Source organism: Suricata suricatta, chromosome 3, assembly GCF_006229205.1.
Source record: "Suricata suricatta isolate VVHF042 chromosome 3, meerkat_22Aug2017_6uvM2_HiC, whole genome shotgun sequence".
Lineage (NCBI taxonomy): Eukaryota > Metazoa > Chordata > Mammalia > Carnivora > Herpestidae > Suricata > Suricata suricatta.
In genome coordinates this window covers 61,437,515-61,459,448 of record NC_043702.1, presented here as the reverse complement: position 1 = coordinate 61,459,448, position 21,934 = coordinate 61,437,515, and the positions used below count along the sequence as shown (strand labels likewise).

General features: G+C 37.9%; 1 protein-coding gene across 1 annotated transcript in view; it reads right to left on the bottom strand.

Annotated features, from left to right (window-relative positions):
- The window catches only part of STK39 (serine/threonine kinase 39), a gene marked incomplete at its 5' end in the record, with an annotated part of 389,113 nt that overhangs the window by 300,967 nt on the left and 66,212 nt on the right, over positions 1 to 21,934 (bottom strand). Inside the window, one exon of the mRNA XM_029933312.1 lies at positions 7,689 to 7,777. Within this exon, the coding sequence (XP_029789172.1) occupies positions 7,689 to 7,777 (89 nt within the window). The remainder of the gene's footprint in view (positions 1 to 7,688; positions 7,778 to 21,934) is intronic.

Sequence of the window (21,934 nt, the reverse complement as noted above, 5' to 3'; positions counted from 1 at the left end):
GCCGCGCGCCCCGAGCCTCGCGCGCGCCGTTCTCTGCCTCCGCGAGGGGAACCGCCGCCCCGCCGCCCCCTCCCGCTCCGCTCGCGGCCCGGGAAGTTTCCACCCGAGGGGAGCAAGGCGGGTTTGTGTTTGCTTTCGGGGCCCGCGTTCCAGACAATCAGGCTCTCCAGAAGATGCCCCCTGGGGACCCCGAGGGCGGGGTCGTTGAACCGCCGCCAGGTTCTCAGATTCAGAAGTCCCCTCTGCTAAAGAGAAGCTGAAGTTCATTTACAAGTTAGCGAGAGAGACGCCTACACGCGGGCCGTTTGTAGGGCTCCAGTTAAAAAATAACCCAAGTTGTAACTTTCCTGCGCATTACCTGCCAATATCCCTTTCCCACCTTCTCTAATCTAATCTCACCTCCCCCCCCCCACTTTTTTTTGAGTGAAACAGGATTCCTTAAATCCCTGGCTGTGTTCACAGACTTTCTTCATTTGTTCCTGGCCGCCTGCATCCCAGGGAGGTGATATAAGGCCTGTGAAGTTAGAATTTTAAAAATGTTTGGGATTTGGACACTATTTCAAATTCTGTACTCTGCATAACATGCCATTTTAACCCCTCTAGGGACAACAGCTGGCATTTCTTTTACAGAGCATACTGTGTCATAAACCGCATTGAAAACTTATGATTAATTGCTCTTTTTCAACACTGTCAAAATTACCTCATCTTTAAAACTGCCATGGTTTAACCATAGGGCTTCCTAATTATAGGTGTCGTATTTCACACTGAATGTTCCCTGTGTTCCCTTGGTAGTAATGACCAAGATTACACCATTCTTGTCTTAAGCATAAACGGTGCAGTGAACCAATGGTCATATTGGTCATTTGGCCCGAATTGTGTAGTTTCGATGACAACAACTGAATAAATGAGTAAGAATAATGAGCATTATTTAAAAAAAAAAAAAGCTCTAAGAAAGATGGTGATACTTTGTTTTCTGCGTTTATACACAAAAAACCTCAAGGTTTGTTTTTTAAGATAATTCTTTTTAAGATAATTAAGATAAATTCCGAAATTGATTAGAACAAATGTTATACGTCTAATCAAACACTGAGGTAAACTAAAATGAGCAATGCTTAATCCCTTACCGCATTATGGGACAGATGGGGTACAGTGACTGTGGTGCTCTGGTCTATAAGCAGAAATTTAAGCTGAACTAAGAAAGTGCACATCTTTTATGCATGGGTGTTCAAAATGCCTATTGATTCTAATGCCTGTCAAGAAATAGACAACTTCATGAACAAGTAAATTCTAGGCCTCTGTTTTAAGTAATGAGGAAAAGGAAATGTGGGGTTTTCAAGGGCTGTGCCCCACCCTAAAGAACTTTTAAGGACTGTTTTTAAGGGAAAAGAAAAATGATTAAATGAATATGACCTCCATTTTTGTCACATGAATTTATATTTTGAATTTCAAATCATGAAGTGGACTGTGAAGGCCAAGGAAAGTTCTTGGAACTTGATAGGAAAACATGATGCTGTCAGGACCAATCGCCCAGATTTGAATCCAACACAGATCACTTGGTTTCCTACAAAGAACAACTGTTCTATAGTCACACACCAGATATCTGTACCCAGCCCACCACTTTCCAAATGCCTACGAGAATGAGGCCTTACAAAACCTGACGCCTCAATGCATTCCCATCACTGCCATCAGGAAATCATTTAAAGACTGTTTACTATCAGTGGCCTTTGGAATTATTTTTATATGTAAAGAAAAGAACATGCATTATACTTTTAAATTAGAATTTTAAGTTAATATTTTCATAAACAATTGAGTAAAGTAGTGCATAAAACTTGGAAATATGTGTATCTAAAAAGTACTCAACTGTGGGGCACCTGGGTGGCTCAGCTGGTTAAACATCTGACTTGGGCTCAGGTCATGATCTCATGGGTTCCTGGGTTTGAACCCTGCGCCAGGCTCCCTGCTCTCAGCACAAAGACTCCTTCAGATCCTCTGTCTACCTCTCTCTCTGGCCCTCTCCGGCTTGCACTCAACTGATGGGCATTTCCGCCCCCCCCTGAAAGCCTAATACTGAATTTAAACTGAATGATGGCAGGGGAGGAAGCCTTTAAAATACAAATAAGGTTTACTTCAATACAGAAAAAATACATTCAGTCAGAGACTTTAAAACAAAAAATAAGAGTTTAAATGTTACTAAGCATTTACAAGTGCCTCATTATAAGCCAGAGTTTCATAAGTTCAGCATGTCTGATGTTTTGTGCCAGATAATTCTCTGTGTTGTAGAGGTCTGTTCTCCTGGCTCCACTCACTAGATGCCAGTAGCAACCTCTACTCTCAGTCATAACTATGAAAAATCTCTATAAATGCCTTCTGAGGAGCAAACTGCTGCCTTAGACAAAATTGGATATAAAAAATTTTCATTTTATAAACCAATTGTTGCAGTAGTTATTTTCTTTACAAAGAGCTTATATAGGGTTCAGTTACTTATTCATATATCCTGAAGGGATCAGAATCTGCTAGCCCAAAATATGCCACTTTGACATAAGGACTATTTTGAGCTGAAGGCAATTAAGAAACAACAGACACAGGAAGAGCTCTCTGTTCTCCCTATCTGCCTAAAAGCAGGGCATAAATTTCTGTTTTGTAAATGGAATTTCCATTCATAAAGGAAATTTCCATTTGTAAAGGTGCCCCTTCTCCGATACCAGGAAGTGGAGAATGACTCTTATCACTGAGATGGCACTGAAATGAGTCTGCATGAAGCATCTGTATCTATCATCAGTTTACCTTATGTATTTCCCAGTCACCTTCCCATGAGTTACCCTGGCTAGAAGCCAAACCCCTTTTTCCCTGTCAAACCGCTTTTCCACAATTCATCATCCTTTGTTAAAATGGTATATAAGCGCCCGGTTCTACCCACCCCTTCGAGTTATTCATCTTGGAGTACTCACACATGTGTAGTCATTGCACATATGCAAACAAACTTTATTTTTTACTTATGCCAATCCGTCTTTTGTCAGTTCAATTCTCTGGCTTCCAGTTACTAAAGAAGTTCTTAGAAAGAGGAAGTCTTTTTCTTCTTCTGCAGCCCTTGGAACATCTAAGAGAAGATGTGTAGTATAGTGGCCACAGCCTTGAAGAAAGGAAATGCCAAAATCAAATATTGCCCCCAACATTTTTTTTTATTCCTGACTTTGGACTTATTAAATTGTCTCAATTTCTTCATTCACAAAATCAGCATCATAATAACTTCCTGGTTGTTACAACATAATCTGCATGTAAGCAGGTCAGCAAAATGGCTGACACATAGTAAATGTTCAATAAAATGAAAACCCTCTTGATGTCACCATCATCATTATTCTTATCTGTCACAGTTTGTAACAAAAATATATCTATAGGAGAAAGATATATAATAATGGCAATCGTAAACTACATAGAATATAAGCTCTCTGAGGGCAAGAATTTTTGCTACTTTGGTTCACTGCTGTTTCCCAGTGCCTGGAATAACGTCTATCACAGAATGTACTCAGTAAATATTTGTTGAATGAATACAACACTTTTTAAATGTATAAAAACATGCTTTTAAACATCAGAATGAGTCAGCTATGTCAAGGGTGGATTACATGGGAGGAAACTGAAGGTGGAGAGACCTATTTGAAAACTACTGCTATAGTCAAGTTAGAGAAATGTGCATGCGAATAAAGCTCATGATATTGCAGATAATGATGAGGGGGTAGATTTAAGAATTATTTAAGGCACACAGAATTGGAACTTGATGACAGATGAGATTTCTTTAAAAATCAAATTGCCCCAGTGCATTAAAAAAGTAGATATACACAAGTACAATATATAAAATGTATTAAAAATACATCTACTGAAGGAAGGGGAGGCTGTTTTGATTGACAGATGTCTTTCTCCCATGGCTAACCTGTAATCTGCTGCAAAATCACTGCCATTGCCTGGTGGGAAAAGGCCAGATGCTCTTGGGTGTAAAGAAATTCTATCACCATATCTTTCATCTCTAACTCTTTCATACTTACTCTTTTAGTTAAAGAGTAAAAGAGTATGTTTGAGGGAAAAATTGTGAAAGAGCTGGATTTTAACTTAAATGATTCCTTCCTGGGACACCTGGGTGACTCAGTCAGTTAAGCATCCAACTTCGGCTCAGGTCATGATCTTGTTTATGAGTTCAAGACCTGTGTTGGACTCTGTGCTGACAGCTCAGAGCCCGGAGCCTGTTTTGGATTCTGTGTCTCCCTCTCTTTCTCTGCCCCTCCCCTGCTCACACTCTGTCTCTGTCTCTCAAAAGTAAATTAACATTTTTAAAAATTAACAAAAATAAGTGATTGCTTCCAGAGACAAGGGTGCAATGTTTTTGAGTTAGGAAGATGGCAAAGCATAGTAGAAAAGGAATGGGTTTAAGTCAGTAATAGCTGGATTTAGGTATTTACTCTGCACTTACTAGCTGGCAGCTTAAACTCTCTGAGCTTGTTTTTTAAAATAGGGACCGTAACCCCAGGATGATTGGGTTGCTGGAAGGCTAAAGTGAGCTGGTATGTACAACACATCTGACCCACTGCACACACTCGTGGCTCCAAAATTTTGGGCTGGAAGAGATTCAGGGGTGGTGGTCTCAGTGGAAGGTACATATTATAGGTTGAATTGTGTTCCCTAAAAAAATATATTGAAGTCCTAAACCCCAACACTTGTGCATATGACCCTATTTGCAAATAGGGTCTTGGCAAATGTAATCAAATTAAATTCAGTCATTCTGGATTAGATTGGGCCCTAATGCCTGGTACCCCCATAAAAAGAGAAAATTTGGACCCAGAGACACAGACACACAGAGGAAGAATGCCATATAACCAAGGAGGCAAAGATTGGAGTGATAGGTCTATAAACCAAAAAAGGCTGAAGATAATCGGCAACAACCAGATGCTAAGAGTGGTGCATAGAACAGATTCTCCCTCAGAGCCTCCAGTAGGAATCAACCTTGCCAATACCTTGATTTTGGACTTCTAGACTTCAGACTGTGAGAGAATACATTTCTGTTATTTTAAGCCACTCAGTTTGTGGTACTTTGTTAAAGCAGCCCTGGAGAACTAATACAGCAGGATTACGAGACCTGTTCTTTAGCCAGCTGCATTTTATTTGGACCAGCTTCAGCAAAGAGCACTAATGGAAATTAGCCACTTGAGCCACCATACTACCCAAACCCTGGGCTTCACAACTTGTTTTTATTGTTATTTTCAACAAACTCTGCAGAGTAAATATCTGAATGGATTCTTGGCAGAGGTGTCAAATGTCCATCTGAAAAATGCATTCAAGAATATATGAACCGTTTCAACTCTGAAGACCTCTCCCACTTAGCACACTCATAGAGATGTCATGCGCTTTCCACTGACACAGCTGGTGCTAGCTATCATCCGAAGTCCAGAACTGGTGTGATTCTATTTTATTAGGTTTAACACAATTTAGTGTTAAGGTGTTATTACTGCTTATTTCCTTGCCATAAATGGAAAGAGAGGCTTAAATCTATTTTAAGAGGAATTATTGTAAAGACACTGCTTTTAAAATTCATCATAAGTGATTAAGAAATTAAACTTATATAAATTAGAACCTATATGTGTTTTCATTATTTCCCAACCAGCTCTTGAAATTGACTTTCTATGGCATTTTTTATTACAGACAAAATTGCTCTGGTGAAAGCAAATGCCTCTTCATTAATCTCAGAAGTTTCTGACCATGATAGAAAGATTTCAGTCCTGATAGAGGTCTTACCAGAAGCCCTAATCTCTGTACCCCAGGGGAAGACCCCCATATTTAGCAAGGTTCATCCTTTTCTAAAGCATCCAAAGGCATTATGGTAAATCTGTGTAGCATACATATTTCTTTTATGATGTAATCTGTCTAAAACCTGACAGTCCTGTTGCAGGCAGAATGACATTAAAATGTAATTAAAAGCAATTTCATTCTGTAGTGCTGACTCCATTGAAGAATATCAAATAGAAATCCCATTCATTACAGAAAACAGTATTTCTAAAAATATTCTTTTCATTTCTCTCCCCTTCAGATTTTTCCAACACCAAAGATATCTCAATGCCTCTCTCTTCTTATTAAAAAACTATCCACAACCTATCAAACCTATCAAAACTATCCACAGCCCCTCCCCCCACACTCTTCCAGATCTGCCTCTCCGGCCTCCCTGCCAGGCTCAGATCTTTATCTGGAGCAATAGCTTGGGTTACATGCGGACAAAAGAGGGCCAGGGGCTGCTCTGGTTTGTGAGGAGGGGTATGTAATAAAACACTTGTAATTTAACTTTGTTAATATTCTTTCATTCAGTAAATACATTTCTAGGGACTATAATTGGCATGGCACTTTGCCAAATGCTGTAGGAAAATAGAAGAAAAAACTACCTATGCCCTTAAGAATTGTATAACCCATAGGGCACCTGGGTGACTCAGTCTGGTTAAGCATTTGACTTTGGCTCAGATCATGATCTCATGGTTTGAGTTTGAACCCCGTATTGGACTCTGCACTGACAGTGCAGAGTCTGCCTGGGATTCTCTCTCCCTCTCTATCTCTCTCTCTCCCTCCCTCTCTCTCTGCCCCTCCCCCACTTACTCATGCATGTGCATGCACTCTCTCAAAAATGACTAAACATTTTTTAAGGTTTAGTCATTTTTGAGAGAGTGTGTGTGTGTGGTGTGCGCAAGCGGGGAAGGCGCAGAGAGAGAGGAAGACAAAGAATCTGAAGCAGGCTCCATGCTCTGAGCTGTCAGCACAGAGCTGGACACGGGGCTTGAACCCATGAACCATGAGATCATGATCTGAGCTGAAGTTGGATGCATCAGCCACCAGGCACCCCTAAGTAAATAAATTTAAAACAAAATTTTTAAAGAATTGTATAACCCATAAAATCCCACATAATCCAATGTCCAAACTTCCAGGGCCCTAGCCACCCCCCAAAGTGACCAAAACACGTGAACAGCTAGAGGTCACAGAGATGTAATATGATGGGTCAGTTTGCTGATCAAAATAAATGACTTTTTTTGCTCTTGACTGGCAAAGTCTAAACAACAACAACGACAAAGCCAGACCATGCCCTTTTAGTGCTAAAATCAAGGATCCTAAGAAATGGCAGGAAAGGGTAAGAAAATGAAAATGAAAATCCGACTAAAGAGAGGAGAGAGCGGAAGGACAAATGGATATTAAAGGTGGCTAGAGATACTTGGAGAGGTAGATGCCTTTGAAATTCAGCAGTTAGGAGGAAAGGACAGCCTTGAGGAAAGGAAAGAATGATGATGGAAGGAAGTTCAGTATCAGTGGCCAGACCTGCATCAGAGGAGACATCGTCCAGGTGCAAGCGCATATGTCTACACAGTGTGAGCAGTGGGACCATGTCACGCGAAACAGCACTAGTCCAACACGGCATGCTATCACGCCAGAAAGCTAGCCCCATGTTGCCAGCTCTTCCGGTTGTTTCAAGAGAAGCCAACAAGTCTGATTTCATGTGAAATTTTTCAGTTTTTAAATATTGGCCCAATTTTAGAAAATCCTGCACAGAATCAGATACCATATACATAATGTTTAAAAACAAGAAATCACTAAACAGAGTCTTTGAATAAGTACACGTTCAGTGAAACATGGGTCAGAATAATAAACTCCAAACTCAATGCCGTCATTACCTCTGGACAGGGTGATCAGGGGAAAGGCACACAAAGGGCTTCTATGACATCCTATGACATCTGTGATGTTTTGTCTCCTTAACAAAAATCTGTAATAGAGCAAAATGATAAGATTTGTTAGACCAGATGGACGGTCCATGAGTTTTTATTACAATAGTGTCTCTACTGTTCTCTATGTTTGAAATAGCTCACAATCCTGAAACAGTAATACTGTGCAGGCCAAACCCCTGTGGCGTGCATGAGGCCAGCGGAGCACTCTTTTGCTGCCTTTGCAGACTATGTATCAGAAAACCGAGCCTGCGCTCAGGTCAGGCCAGGGCGGAAAGCACAAATGATCCAGGTGGTTTTCATTCTGGTTGGGCATCAGAATCACCTGTGTAGCTTGTTAAAACTCTTCAGGCCTGGGGACACCCGGGTGGCTCAGTTGGTTAAGTATCCAATGAGTCTTGGTTTCAGCTCCAGGCATGATCTCACTGTTCGTGGGTTCAAGCCCCGCATCGGGCTCTGTGTTGACAGTGTGAAGCCTGCTTGGGATACTCGCTCTCCCTCTTTCTCTGCACCTCCCCTCAAAATAAATAAATAAACTTAAAAAAATAACTCTTCAGGCCTGGGTGTCACCAATATTCTATTAGGCCATAGCCCACAGGTAGAAATTGGGCATCTAGATGATTCTAATGTGCAGTCCAAGTTGCAAATAACTGTGATCACCCGGAGAACACCACTGTGACACAGGAAAGCCACAATAACTAGAAGAGCATCAGAGCTGGGGGATTTCCAGCAAGGTGATAACTTGAAAAGGCTCAGTGGTCACTGATGGTTTTCCTGAATTAGATGTGATAATTAACAATCAAGCAAAATACCAACTAAAAAGGACTAAGTCTTTTTGAAATAAGAACTGTTGAAATAGTAACTATTGTTAAACGTATTTTCATTGAGGGGTGACTGGGTGGCTCAGTAGGTTAGGCCTCCATCTCTTGGTTTTGACTCAGGTCATGATGTCGTGATTTCGTGAGTTCAAGCCAAACATCCGGCTCTGCACTGGCAGTGCAGAGGGAGCCTGCTTGGAATTTCCTCTCTCCCTCTCTCCCTGCTTCTCCCCAACTCAATGCTGTCCCTGTCTATCTCTCTCTCAAATAAATAAACTTAAAATTTTTTCATTAAAAGGGTTAGAATAAAATAATATTCAGTGCATCATTTCAAGAATAATCTATGTAAGTACTGTGTGCAAGCTTTGTGCACGGGATGGTGGAATAATGGAATGATGAATGAGACACATACCTGTTCTCAAAGGAGCTTAAGATCTAATGGGACAGACAGACATGTAAATAAAGGATATATCCTTTGGGGACAGGGAGATTGGTCATGTGTACAAAACTATAGTTTTGCCTCAAAAACTCCACAACTAGACATTGAAGTTATTAGGCCACAGGGTCCTGTTTCAACCATTGTGTGGTGGCCTGGGTGTGGTGGAGAGAGCCCTGATGCTGGGGGTGAAGAGCAGAAAGGAGAGGAAGAGCCATTCAACACAATTTAGACTTCAGATGGTGTTAATATATGAAGGGCTCAAAAATGGTAAGTCTTGAAAGAATGTTCTCATCATAATTTATCAGATTTACTCACGAAAATTAACATTTTATTCTTTCTTGATTTAAATAGAGGTTTTTTCCCTTCATATAAAGACGACTTCAGTGTGACTTTCTGTTTCAGAATCCTGCATGTGAATGAATCACAGAGTGAATGAATGAAATGTTAACTCTCATAACAAAGAAAACTTTGAATCATAATCTATTGCTTTAGGGTCATTTTCAGGAAGATCTATAATTTCTTCCACAACACTAACAATGACCACATCGTATGGAGACATTGTACCAGGCATTTTAGTTACATTCTATCAACTTGAGGATGTAGATCACACTTTATGCATTTTTATAGATAGAAAAACTGAAGGTCATAATAGTTAATTAGTTAAACTGCACCCTAATCTAGTTTATTTGTAGCAGAACCAGGATACAGACCTGATCTGCCCAGGGGAGCCTCGGTGGCTCATTCAGTTCAGCACCCAACCCTTGGTTTTGGCTTAGGTCATGACCCCAGTGTCATGGGATCAAGGCCCTGCCTTGGGCTCTGTGCTGAGTGTGGGTCCTGCTTAAGATTCTTTCCTGCTCATGTGCAATCTCTCTCTCTAAAAAAAAAAAAAAAAAAAAAAAAAAGAGGTACCAAATCTGCTCTGTCAAACTCCTAAGCCAGAAAGTTAAACGTTGCACTACATCCCTCCAACTCTTGACAAGGCATTTTTGCTATTAATACATTAAAACTTTTAGACAAAATTTTATTAACTAAATTTAATTACAATTTAATTTTAAAAGGACTGCTGGTGTGTAATGCAGTTTAATGCATTGAAAGCCAGAAAATAAGACTGTTGGTAGCCAAGAAACAATTACCAAGAATGGAATATTCCTTCTTAAAACAATAATTTTTGGCAATTTTGAGCTTGGAGACAAGTATTCCATATGTGCCTCTATTCCTCCATCCAAATATTAATAAATAGTACTTCTAAAACTACCTTTGCATACCATCAATAATACTCTGTGAACAATGGCCAACACTAATCTGTGTCTTTAAAATGTGAAAGTAGCCATTAGTTTGAGTAATCAATATAAATAATTTATTAATTTGGTCTTCACGTCAAGTAAAGGCTGTATGACAGTATTTCATGGTCCATTAACTAAATGGGGCAGTTAATTCAGTCAAGTAGCGAATAATTTTCATATCAGTTGTTCCTTAAATACAAAGGATAGTGGTATATATAAGTAATTCAAGAGACTAGAAAAGGCCAGGTGATATTATAGACCTTTGAAACATCTTTCAAGTGATAACCCAATATTTTCTTTCATCTTTATTAGTTTAAATCTTTTAAAATGTCATTAAAACATAAAAGAAAATTTTAGGGAAAAATCACAATTTCTTGTTGTACTGTCAGGTCGCTAATGCACGTGTTATTGGAATATTGAGAATCACAGCACGCTTACTGTTACATGGCAGGGTTCTCAAAACAGGTCAGTCACCACTTAACCAACTGTGTGCGTAAAAAATGTGGCATTATTTTTTGTCTTTCATGAAAATGTATGGCCTATTATGTATTTTACATAGATTTTTACAGATTTAAGTCAGCAAGTGAAATACTGACCATACCAAGAAAGAGCATCATGTCGAGAAAACATTATTTTATTGGCACAAGTATTTTCCTAAAAAATAGCAAGAATATTTATTGTGAAACAAAGAGCAGCAGTCCTGTAACCCAAAAGGTTCATATATCTATTGACAGAATTAGAGCATTTGCTTTTTCCAATAAACAATTAACATGGAGAATAGTGACTGATAACAAACTTAGATTACAAAAGAGCGTCATTTAAAAAAATTCCTTTTGAATCCATATTACATGAACAAGTTATAAAAATTTAAAGATATAAGGGGTATATAATGAAAATTACATCTCCTTCCTGCCCTTATCTTTCACCTATGTGGTTTTCTTTCTTAGGAGTAACTATTTTACCTCCTCCTTGCATCCTTCAAGAGTTACTTTATGCATATGCAACTATATTAATATATTATTTTCTCTTCAATGGCAATACATACTGACCCATAGTCCATCTTTTTTCACTTAACAAAGTTGGAAAAGGTGTCATGGAGTCTTTTTATTTTTTAAGACGTAAGTCTATGGTGTCCATCTCTTTTCTTACTGAGGTATAATTTGCATTTACTAAGTTGCAAAATTCAATTTGATACATTCTGAGAATTGAATACCAGAGTATAACCACTTCCTAAAGCAAGATAGAGAACATTTCATAATTCTTTTTTTTTCTAAAAAACTTTTTTAAATGTTTGTTTATTTTTGAGAGAGAGAGAGAGAGAGAAAAGACAGAGTGAGTGGGGGTAGGGCAGAAAGAGAGGGGGACACAGAATCTGAAGCAGGCTCTGAGCTGTTAGCACAGAGCCCGAGATGGGGCTCGAACCCACCAACCATGCGATTATGACCTGTGCCAAAGTTGGACACTTAGCTGACTGAGCTATCCAGGTACCCCTCATAATTATTCTTCTTAAAAGCTAATTAATATTCAATTGCCTGGATGTGCCATGATTGATTTAACCAGACATTTATTGATGGACTCTTTTGCTATTCCAAATACAACTGCAGTGAATAATATGCACATGTATCATGTTGCATGTGTCCGAGTGTACCTATAGGAAAATTCTATAAGTAGGATTGCCCTTATCAAAGGGGATGTTCATTCTTAATTTCAAAGGATATTGACAAATTACTCACCATAGGCCTGTAGCAATTTACACTCCTGCTAATAATGTATGAAGACTTCTTTTTAATATACTGTGGTTATTGAACTGCCTTATCTTGGTCCATCTGGTAGGTGGGAAAACATGTGATTGTAGCTTTAATTTTGTTTCCCTCCAGGCGCCTGCGTGGCTCAGTTGGTTGGGCGTCTGACTTTGGCTCAGGTCATGATCTCACTGTTCCTGAGTTTCAGCCCCATGTTGAGCTCTGTGCTGACAGCTCAGAGCCTGGAGTCTGCTTCAGATTCTGTGTGTGTGTGTGTGTGTGTGTGTGTGTGTGTGTGTGTGTCTCTCTCTCTTCCCCTCCCCCACTAGTTCTCTCTCTCTCTCTCTCTCTCTCTCTCTCTCTCTCTCTCTCTCAAAATGTGAATAAACCTTAAAATACTTTGATTTTGTTTCTCTCATTTGGAGTGATGCTGAGTATCTTTTTCTGTGTTTAAGAGCCATGAAGCAACTTCACTCCAAAAGAAAATTTGAGCAAAGGGAAAGGTGCTGTAAAGATTAGCCCATGCATTTGAGGTGATGAGCAGTAACAGAGAAGACCTGACATTTAGTCTGACCTTTCAAGAGAAACAGGACAAAGTACTGTGGGGTTTTTTTTCCTGAGGACAATAGAAAACTTGAGGAAACTTGATATTTTCAGTATGACCTGAAAAGTAGATGCCAAAATCTTAAATGGAAAACTCCAAGAAACCAAACATCTAAGAAAGTATGCCTGACTGAATCACAAATGAAGACAATGCTAATCTGTTTCTTCAACATAAATGGTATTGTCCATGCTGAATTAATCTTCAAGGTCAAACAGTCAGGCAGGCTTATTATGCAGAAATTCTAGAACATTTGTGGGATTGTGTGCTGCACAAGTCATTGCTTGATCATCCATTTTACTCACTACACTTTGCTCTGAACAACTTTTGGCTGGTGTTCAAAATCAGAGCAACTATGAAAGGCAAAAAGCACCCCCAAAAGGAAAAGAAACTTCCCACTGAGGATATTCAAGAGTGTGACTCCAGTTCTAATGGCAATTCCAAACAAAAAGACTCAAAATACTTGGGGCAGTACTTGAAATAACTACATAGCTCCCAATGTGATTTATTTGAAGGGAACAACACTCCTGTAGATTTAGAAGTTTTTATTTTAAATTGGTTCTATTGCTAGATAATCACATCATTTTGCCATCCTAATCTATCAGGCTGGTTTACTTAAAGTCTGTCAACTAACCTCTCCCCTCCAGTAAAGTACTTCACGGAACAATAGAGCAATAGAAAGAACATTATTACTAAATTTATTAGACTCTCATTTATTAGGTGCAAACTATTAAGTTGTTTCTTTTTTTCTGGGCCTCAGCTTTTATTTTCAGATAAGTTAAGTTCAGTTCAGATAATAGATTGTACTAGCCCAATTAACTAATAAAGTCTCTCAATAAATGACATATTGTAGTCTCAATAAATGCTGATTCTCTTCCCCCTACTCTGAATTAGGCTTTATTGATAGACCCAGAAATAGTTAAAAACAAAACTCGGGTGCCCGGGTAGTGCAGTTGGTTAGGCATCCGACTCTTGATCTTGGCTCCAGTCATGATCTCATGGTTCATGAGTTTGAGTCCTGTGCTGATGGTGCAGAGCCTGATTGGCATTCTTTCTGCCCCTACCATGCTTGTGCTCACTTGCTCACTTGTGCACGTGATCTCTCTCTCTCTCCATCTCTCTCTCTGAAAATAAATAAACTTAAAAAAATACTTATAAAACAAAACTCTTGAGATTTCAAAAACTGGTTATGAAAACCTTAGGTTTCAAATTAGGAAGCATTTTCTTTTACCAACACTCTGATCAAAAAGCAAAACCTTAAGTTGAACACTTAAGGAAAAATATGTATAAAGATATATTGGCAGAGTTTATTTGCAAAGAGGAGAACACATCTAGCTAGTTAAATGGAAAGGTGTCTATTGCAGGATACTAAAAGACTTTCAGATCTTGAGGAAGGAATAAAAGGACTGTGTGTGGGTTGAAATTTTAGAGAAGATTCCCACAGTTACCTTGAAGTAATGGGACCCTACACTGGGTTGAATGTATCTCCCAGTTCATCTCTACCAGAAACCTGTAAATGCGACCTTAGTTGAAAATAGGATCTTATAGATACAATCAAGTTAAGATGAAGTTGTTCTTGACTAGAGTGGGCCTTAATGGAGTGACTGGTGTCCTTCAAAGAAGAGAAAACAGAAGACACACAGACATATGTGAAACTAGAGGCAGAGATGGGCATAATGCATCTTAAGCCAAGGAAGGAATGCCAAGAATTGCCAGCAACAACCAGAAACTTCTAGGCAAGGGAGAGTGCCCTTGGAGCCTTCAGAAAGAGCTTGGCCCTACTGACAGCTTGATTTCAGCTTTCTAGCCTCCAGAACTGCAAAAAGATACACTTTTGTTGCTTTAAGTCACTCCAGTTTTGTGGTACTTTATTACGGAAGCCCTAGCAAATTAATATGGGCACCAGGTAGCTGCCGAATCTTCCTAGTTCCAGAACCACTCTTCTACTTCTGTAGCTAAAAAGCCTTCAAGATGAGGAATCCAACAGGATTGGAACCTGCCATGTTCAGGAAGTTGTCACCACTGCTGTGGGCTCCAGAAATGTGCCCCGCCTGCTAGGAACAGTCCATACCTCTTATTAAGACATCATGGGATGATCCTTGAACGGTGGAACCTTATTTAAAACTCCCACCAAAAAAGCAAATGTCTTTATTGTTGTTTTTGGCAATGAGAGAGGGGGAAAATGCAGCAGAAGCACAGCCTGTGCTCACAGTGGCAAGTGCACCTGACTGGTTGATCCTAAGTCATCTCCAGAACCCTATCTGCAAAGGACTCTGGGAAGTACAGTTATTAGCTTGCAGTCTCTACAGTACAGGAAAATGGGATAGATGTTAAGCATCAACCTACCATATCTACTGCAGAGTTCATGAAATTCTTCCTTGAATTCAGAAATTACCAGCATTAGATTTATTAAATCACTTAGTTTCCTGGACCTCAGTTATTTAATCTATGTAAAACTAAGATTAAAGGTAATCTTCAAGGTACACTCCAGATTTTAAAATTCTGAATTTTTTTGAAGTAAAGAAAACTTTATTGTGAGAAGAGCAACCCAATAAGAAGGCAATGGATCACTCCCAACGTCGCTTGCCCTGTTGAGCCTCAGGACACTTTCCATATGTTTGGGGAAGGAAGTGAATACATAAGAGAAGCACGAGGGTTTCCTTGAAACCTTGAGGGGGTGCCTTGAAACAGTCTGGAGGTGTGCATTCTTCCCAACAGTGAGGTGGCTTTTAGGACCTAGTATAATCAGGTATGTCAGATATAAAATTCTGAGTATTTTTTTACCTTTTTTTTTTTTTTTAATTTTTGAGAGACAGCGTGAGCAGGGAGGGTCAGAGAGAGAGGGAGATACAGAATCTGAAGCAGGCTCCAGGTTCTGAGCTAGCTGTCAGCACAGAGCCCAACTCAGGGCTTGAACCCACGAACTGTGAGATCATGACCTGAGCTGAAGCCAGACGCTTAACCGACTAAGCCACCCAGGCACCCCAATTCTGAATTTTTAAACTACATATAAATCTGTACACACAAACATACCTTCCTCTGTGTATATATCCACATAGTTTTCTAGACTTTCTTGAGAAAATAGAACTCTACACCATTTCTATGCTAACACCATGTAAACTTCCAATTGGCTGGAGTTTAAAAGAATGCCTAGAATAGATTTGCACTTTGGAGGAGGATTTGTATAAAGATGTGTGTGTGTGTGTGTGTGTGTGTGTGTGTGTGTGTGTGTGTGTTTGTATGTGTGTCTGTGTGTATGTATGCTTGGGCATACACATGTAAATGTACTGATCACATAAACTCAAGTCAACTAAATTTTCTCATGACTAAAATTTCTTGTGACAAGGTAAAAGCAAACTGGCAGAAATTCATAAAAATAGTTGAAACTGACAACATATTGGACTCTGCTTGATATTTTGTCTGTTTTTGAATTCTCATATTCGCTTCCTATTTTCTTTTTTTCTAACTAAAATGAATCAAGCCCATGAAACTTTGAATGACTAAGGTTTTCCAGATCTTAAAAAAAGAAATAACAAGTTGTGGATATGGCTTATCATGCTGAATCATAAAAGTAAACATTTTTTAACTTTATAATGAATTACATATGAGTTGGTTTATTGCTTATAATTTAATCACTAGTTGATTTTTATAGGAGACAGAAATCTTTACATACTATTTTTATCCTTAGCACTCAGTATATTATCTCTTTATAAAATAAACACTAGTATTCAGTGTAATAGATTTGCAAAAATGACCACAAATTATTCTACTCTCTGTATCCAAGCCCCTTTATGATGTGACTTATCAGCTCCTTCCATTAACAGGTAGAGTCTCTTTTCTTACTTCCAGAATCTGGACTGGTTTTGTGACTTGCTTTGGCCAATGAACTGCTATAGAAGCAACGCATGATACTTTCATCGGAACTTCAGGAGTCCTTGCACACTTCTACTTCCGTTGGAAACCTACCAAGTGACTATGTGAATTATCCTGGGCTAGTTTGCTAGGGGGTAAGAAACAACATGAAAGAGTGCCAAGACACTCCAGCCAACAACCAGCCACCCCCAACCAATCTGGCAGCCGGTCACAGTCAAATGGGTTAGCCCAGCTGAGATCAGGAGGGCCATGGAGCCAAGCCCAGGACTCATTGCTGACCCACAGAATCATTTATTAGATAAATGGCTATTGTTTTAAAGACTTTGGGGGAGATTTGTTATGCAGCTAAAGCTAACTATTATTCTCAGTTAACCATACTTAAATTTCCCAAGTGCCTCAAATATATGGATTACTTCCTTTCAAGAATAACATTTACTCTTTTTTTCTATTCAAAATTAATATATGTATTGGTAGAAATTTTGAAAAAGACTGAAATGCAGGATAAGAAATAAAAATAATACCTGGTATAATACCACAAGATATAACCTGATAAAATTTTAGTGATGTTTCTGGTCACCTTCTACATATACACACAAAAGTTCATATAATTTTATTTATTCTCTTTTTAAATAAAAGTTTTATAACATTTTATGAGAACTTTCCCATGCAATTGATACTCTATAATTTTTACACATTTGTTTAGTATCCCATCTTATATATAATAATAACCTTTAAAATGTCAATTTAAAATATCAACTCCAATTAATTAGATTCATAAATAATAACATAATAACATTATTTACACATTAACACTTCCTATAAATCTAGTATAAAAGTGTTCATTTAACTGAACCTTAGTCAATACTATATATAGTATACTATATATAGTATTACACTGAAAACAGGGGCTCCTGGGTGGTTCAGTCAGTTAAGCATCCAACTTTGGCTCAGGTCATGATCTTATGGTTTGTGAGTTTGAGCCCAGCATTGGGAGCCTGGAGCCTACTTCGGATTCTGTGTCTACCTCTCTCTCTCTGTCCCTCCCCCGCTCACACTGTCTCTCTCTTTCTCAAAAAATAAATAAACATTTAAAAAAAATAAAAAAAGAAAAGTATAAAATTGCTGCCTTAATAGGTAAAAATATATTTACTATTTATTATGTTTAATATTTACTATCTGTTAGGGTGGCTCAGTCAGTTGAGCGTCTGACTTTGGCTCAGGTCATGATCTCACAGTTTGTGGGTTCAAGCCCTGCATCAGGCTCTGTGCTGACAGCTCAGAGAGAGATTCTGTGTCTCAGAGATTCTGTGTCTCCCTCTCTCTCTGCCCCTCCCCTGCTTGCACTCTGTCTTTCTCTCTCACACACACAAACTAATTAAACATTTAAAAAGTTTTTTAAAAAGACATTTTCACACAAAATGTCATCTTGTTTAAGTTAACAATATTTCAAATATTTTATCTCAGTAAATATATTTAACCAGTCCTGTTTCTATACACTTAGGTTGTTCTGAGTCTTTTGTTATTATAAAAAAATGCTGCAATGATTTTCTGTGTTTGTGTGTGTGTATGAAATTTTACATGTGCAAGTATTTTTTTAAAAGATTTTATTTTTAAGTAATCTCTATACCTAACGTGGGGCTTGAACTCACAATCATAATACCAATAGTCATACGCTCTTCCAAGGCAGCCAGGTGCCCTTGTGCAAATATATTTTTAAAGTAAACGCTTAGATGTGAAATTGGTGATAGTAATGATTAGTTTCATATATCACCTGGCTGGGCTACAGTACTGGATCAAACACTAATCTAGGTATTGTTGTGTAGGTATTCTGCAAATGAGTTAACTTTAAGTAACTTTTTATTTGTTTGTTTGTTTTTAAGTAGGCTCCACGCCCAGCATGCTGCATGGAGCCCAACTCTGCTTGAATTCATGACCCTGACATCAAGACCTAGGCTGAAATCAAGAGTCAGAGGCTCAACTGACTGAGACACTCAGGCACCCCTGAGTAACTTTAAGTAAATATTACCCTCAGTAATATATATGGGCCTCAAAGGGAAAAAACTGTGATTTTCAAAAAAAAAAAAAAAAGAATTCTTCCTCAAGATCACAGCTTTAACTCCTGCCTGAGTTTCTAGCTGGCTGGTCTGCCCTACATATTTTGACTTGTCAGCCTTCACTATCATTGCACTAATTCCTTAAAATAAATCTCTTTATACATATGTTCTCCTGGTTCTCTTGCTCTTAAGAACCCTAATTGATACAGTGAATCGAAGAGGAGTATTTTCAATATTCATGGATATTGTCAAATAGTCCTGTAAAGGCTTTATACCAATTTATATACCCACAAACGATATTTAAGAATACCTCTTTCTCCTACACCTTCACCAACACCATGTGATTTCATACTTTCTCTCGTAAGTGTTAGAAAGTATCTAATTTTAGTTTTAATTTGCATTTCTATTCTTAAACATTTTAATGTTTTAATCTTTCAAAAATATACTATTTGTTTGACAGGCAGTAGGAACATAATTTTAATTTTCCCATATAACCAATTATCCTGGTGCCATGAATTCAATAAACTATACCTTCTCTCACTATAAGTTGCTACTGCTGTCATGTACTAAAAACATATTTATACATATTTGGGATACCCATTTTACACATATCTCCAAGTCAAAAGCCCATGAATAGTTTCAAAGATATGAACTTCATTTATTGACTAAGCCATTCATTACCTAATAGCTTAAAATGTTTTTTTATCATATATTACTTAATATGTATATGTCTTATTTTCTACTTTGCATTTGGTTCTCCTATTTTGCCTTCCTATTCTGGTGTGAGTAGTGCAGTATTTTAATATCTTTCTCTTCCTTGTGCATGTAAGGTAAACCGAGATCCCATTTTTCCAGGGATTTTCACAACTCTTTTTGCTTATAGATTAGGGTAGCTTTGGTTTATTTTTCCTAAAAATTGCCTTGAGGTTTTATTATAATATTATTAATTAACTAAATTAGGGAATGCTGGCATGTTTTATAATGTTAGCTTTTTACATAATTCTTTTTAACTATTTATTTTAATGTTCATTCACTTTTTTGAGAAAGAGAGACAGAGACAGAGTGTGAGTGGAGAGAGGCAGAGAGAGGGGGAGACACAGAACCTGAAGCAGGCTCCAGGTTCCAACCTGTCAGCAGAAAGCCTGACTAGAACTCATGAACCACAAGATCATGACCTAAGCCAATGTCAGACCTTTACTGACTGAGCTACCCAGGTGTCCCTACATAATACTTTCAAGCAAGTTTATTTCTCTAAAAATGTAATAGTATTTATAAATAATGATATATTTGTGTCATCCTTTTCAGTATTTATAAGTTTACTTTTATTTTGGGATTAGTTTCATTGGTTACCTCTGAAAAAACAACAGTAACTAATATTAACACCTGGTTGCACTAAATGAACTTAGTTTTTCTACATCAAGCATAACACCAATAAATAGTTACATATATATATATTCACATAGAGAAATATTGTCAAATATAGGGTGTGCACAGAATTTATTCTTATTTTTATAAATATGTAAATATCCCACTTTTATTTTACTAAATTCTACTAAACTTACTAAACAAAAAACAAGCCTGTGTTTAGTTCCAGCTAATATTTTATGCAGGATAGTGACACAATCACAGGGAAGAAGCTGGATTAAAAAAGACAGTTGGTTTACTTACATTATTCAAGTCCAACTACTAATATAATGCTTCTTTTAGCACTTAAAAGTCACCTGGAGTTCTTCTAAAACATGGATTCCTGTGCCTCACCCCCATCCAGAAATTCTGATTCATTCAGTCTGCAGTGAGGACTCAAGATTTGCATTTCTGAAACAAAAAATCACCTTCCAGTGATGTTTCTGCTATTGGTCTACAGACCACACTTCAAATAACACTGCATTAATTAAAAGTCAGGTTACTACCCAAAGCAATCTACAGATATAATGGAATCTCTTTTAAAACACCAACAGCATTTTTCACAGAACTAGAGCAAACAAGCCTAAAATTTGATGAAACCACAAAAGACTCCAAAGCAATCTTGAAAAACAGCAAAGCTGGAGGCATCACAATTCCAGACTTTAAGTTACATTACAAAGTTGTAGTAATCAAAACAGTATGGTGTTGATACAAAAATAGACATGTAGATTAATGGAACAGAATAGAAAACCCAGAAATGAGCCCACAATTATATTGTCAATTAATTTTTGACAAAGCAGGAAAGAATATCCCAATGGGAAGATATCCAAGGGTGAATATACACCTTTCAACAAATGGTGTTGGGAAAACTGGTCAGTTACATGCAAAAGAATATAATTAGACCACTTCTTATATCATACACAAAATAAATTCAAACGTGAGACCTGAAACCATAAAAATTCTTGAAGAGAGCACAAGCAGTAAAGTCTCTGACACCAGCCATAGCAACTTCTTTCTAGATAAGTCTCCAAAGCAATGGAAATAAAAGCCAAAATAAACTATTGGAATTCTATCAAAATAAAAAGCTTCTGCACAGCAAAGGGAAGAATCAACAAAACTAAAAGGCAACCTACTGAAAGGAAGAAGATATTTACAAGTGACATATCAAATAAAGGCTCAATATCCAAAATATAAAAAGAACTTATACAACTCAAGACCCAAAACCAAATAAACCAGTTAAAAAATGGGCAGAAGACAGGAACAGACATTTCTCCAAAAAAGACATACAGATGGCCAACTGACACATGAACCGCAAATCAAAACTACAATAGGATTTCACCTCACCTGTCAGAATGGCTAAATTCAAAAACACAAGAAACAACAGGTGTTGACAAGAATGTGGAGAAAAGGAACTCTCTTGCCCTGTTGGTGGGAATGCAAACTGGTGCAGCCACTGTGGAAAACAGTATGAAGTTTCCTTAAAAAGTTAAAAATAGAACTACCCTACAATCCAGCAATCAGACCACTGGATATTTACCCAAAGAATACAAAAACACTAATACAAACACACACCCCTATGTTTATAGCATCATTATTTATAATAAACAAAATATGGACATATTGAAGCAACCCAAGTGTCCTGCTATAGATGAATGGATAAAGAAAATCTGGTATATACACAATAGAATATTAGCCACAAAAAAGAATGAAACCTTGCCATTTGCAATGACATGGATGGAGTTAGAGAATATAATGCTAAGCAAAATAAGTCAGTCAGAGAAAGACAACTACTATATGATTTCACTCATATGTGGAATTTATAAACAAAACAAATGAGCAAAGGGAGAAAAGGGGGGGAGAGAGAGAGGGAGAGAGAGGGAGAGAGAGAGAAAGAGAAATTAAAAAACAGACTCTTTAGAGAACAAACTGAGCAAAACAAAACAAATGAGCAAAGGGAGAAAAGGGAGGCGGGGGGGGGGGG